This window comes from Vollenhovia emeryi, unplaced genomic scaffold (genome assembly GCF_000949405.1).
Source record: "Vollenhovia emeryi isolate VEMERY1.0 unplaced genomic scaffold, V.emery_V1.0 DF948123.1, whole genome shotgun sequence".
NCBI classification, from domain to species: Eukaryota; Metazoa; Arthropoda; class Insecta; order Hymenoptera; family Formicidae; genus Vollenhovia; species Vollenhovia emeryi.
Genome location: NW_011958243.1, coordinates 1 through 1,545, shown reverse-complemented (window position 1 = coordinate 1,545; position 1,545 = coordinate 1). Strand labels below are relative to the sequence as shown.

The window sequence follows — 1,545 nt, the reverse complement described above, 5'->3', positions numbered from 1 at the left end:
CAACAGTTACACATGATATAATGCAGACGACACAAATGACACAGCATGAAGAATCTCAGACAATCGATATTACTTTTGATTCAGAAAGTGGAATCACAAATACACAAGGTAATATTACTACTTAGTAATTCAAGATATTAAAGTTAATCTGTCTCACATAGATTTATAGACTATATTTTAACTCTTCTTTCTCTCTTTATTAGTTTCCTTTACTAGTTATGTATTAAATAAATTACACAAAAATATATTAAAATAATTTATTTCCAGACCAAGATTGTGAAAGTTCTTCCGATACACAGAGGACAACAGATACACATGATATAATGCAAACGACACAAATGACACAGCATGGACAATCTCAGACAATTGATATTACTTCTGATTCAGAAAGTGGAATCGCAAATATACAAGGTAATATTACTATTTAGCACTTCAAGCTGCTTCAAAATATGCAATTAAAATTAATCTTTCTCTTCTAGATTTATAGACTATATTTTTTACTCTTCTTCTTCTCTTTTATTTTTACAGACGATGAATCAATATATGAAGTTCCAGAAGACGATTACGGATATTTGCATTCATCTACAAATGAGAGCAATGCCTATACAGAAGATCTTCCATTTCATACTGTACACTGGATGCTGCAGGATAGTCCAAGTACATCCAAGGAAGAATCATCCTTAAATATTTGTACGGTGTGTTACAGTAACGAACGAACACACGTTTTCCTACCTTGCAGTCACCTCGCTTGTTGTATCGAATGCATTATACGTTTAGAAACTAAACGTTGTCCGATATGTAATGAAACATATGAAAACTATGTTCGAGTTATAAGATCATAAAGTCTGCTCCAAACAATATTTCTTCGTAAAAACAGAATGCTCTCTAAAAGTTTTCGATATAAAAAATGCAGTATTACTTGATAAGATAAAATTATTTTGTGTTTGAATTAAAGTGATACTTGTGCAATATGTATTTCTTTTCCAAAAGTTAGTTTAAATATCCTCATATGTAATTTGATTACGTCCTTGCTTGCAAAATTAGGAATTGTGTCAAAATGAGATAAAGTTTGTAAAACACGTATAAATATTTATAGAGATTATATAAAGATAAAAATGATAAAAAGCATACAACTATGTTACTAGCATTTATTGTTACTGCTACAATAACTGTCATTATAAAATAATGCATATTTGTTTTATCCAATTATATCTAAGTTACAAATTTTCATTTCTCCAGTTTATTTCTGAAGGTAAATATTATCTTTTAAAAGTTGTTTGATCATACAAATTGAAGTTACAGTTATCTAAGTTTTTTAAAGTCAAGACAGTTTTCTTTAACCAATATATATGTAGATAATTCGTTATTATATAGACTATATGGAGATTATATAGAGATCTTATTTTGTACAAATGTACGTAATGCCAAAGATCGATTACTTCTCTTTATAATATTGTCATAAATAGTGTGATAGGTATTGCGATTAGAAAAAATTATATGAGACACTAAGATTATAAAAATACAAAATATTATTTTTATATCATA

The 1,545-nt window shown here is 28.0% G+C and overlaps 1 protein-coding gene across 1 annotated transcript; it reads left to right on the top strand.

Annotated features, from left to right (window-relative positions):
• Window positions 1-9: 9 nt before the first annotated feature.
• LOC105557097 (E3 ubiquitin-protein ligase cblA-like) lies at window positions 10-1,539 on the top strand. The gene is made up of 3 exons (XM_012004246.1): window positions 10-108; window positions 268-411; window positions 529-1,539. The coding sequence occupies exons 1-3, from the start codon at window positions 21-23 to the stop codon at window positions 840-842; spliced, it is 546 nt and encodes a 181-aa protein (XP_011859636.1). The 5' UTR covers window positions 10-20; the 3' UTR covers window positions 843-1,539.
• The last annotated feature ends 6 nt before the right edge of the window (window positions 1,540-1,545 follow it).

What these genes read in the sequence shown, in the direction of transcription:
- LOC105557097 (XM_012004246.1), top strand. Translation starts at nt 21, where the DNA reads ATGCAGACGACACAAATGACACAGCATGAAGAATCTCAGACAATCGAT. An exon ending in TGGAATCACAAATACACAAG is followed by an intron (nt 109 to 267) that starts GTAATATTACTA and finishes ATTTATTTCCAG; the next exon opens with ACCAAGATTGTGAAAGTTCT. An exon ending in TGGAATCGCAAATATACAAG is followed by an intron (nt 412 to 528) that starts GTAATATTACTA and finishes TTATTTTTACAG; the next exon opens with ACGATGAATCAATATATGAA.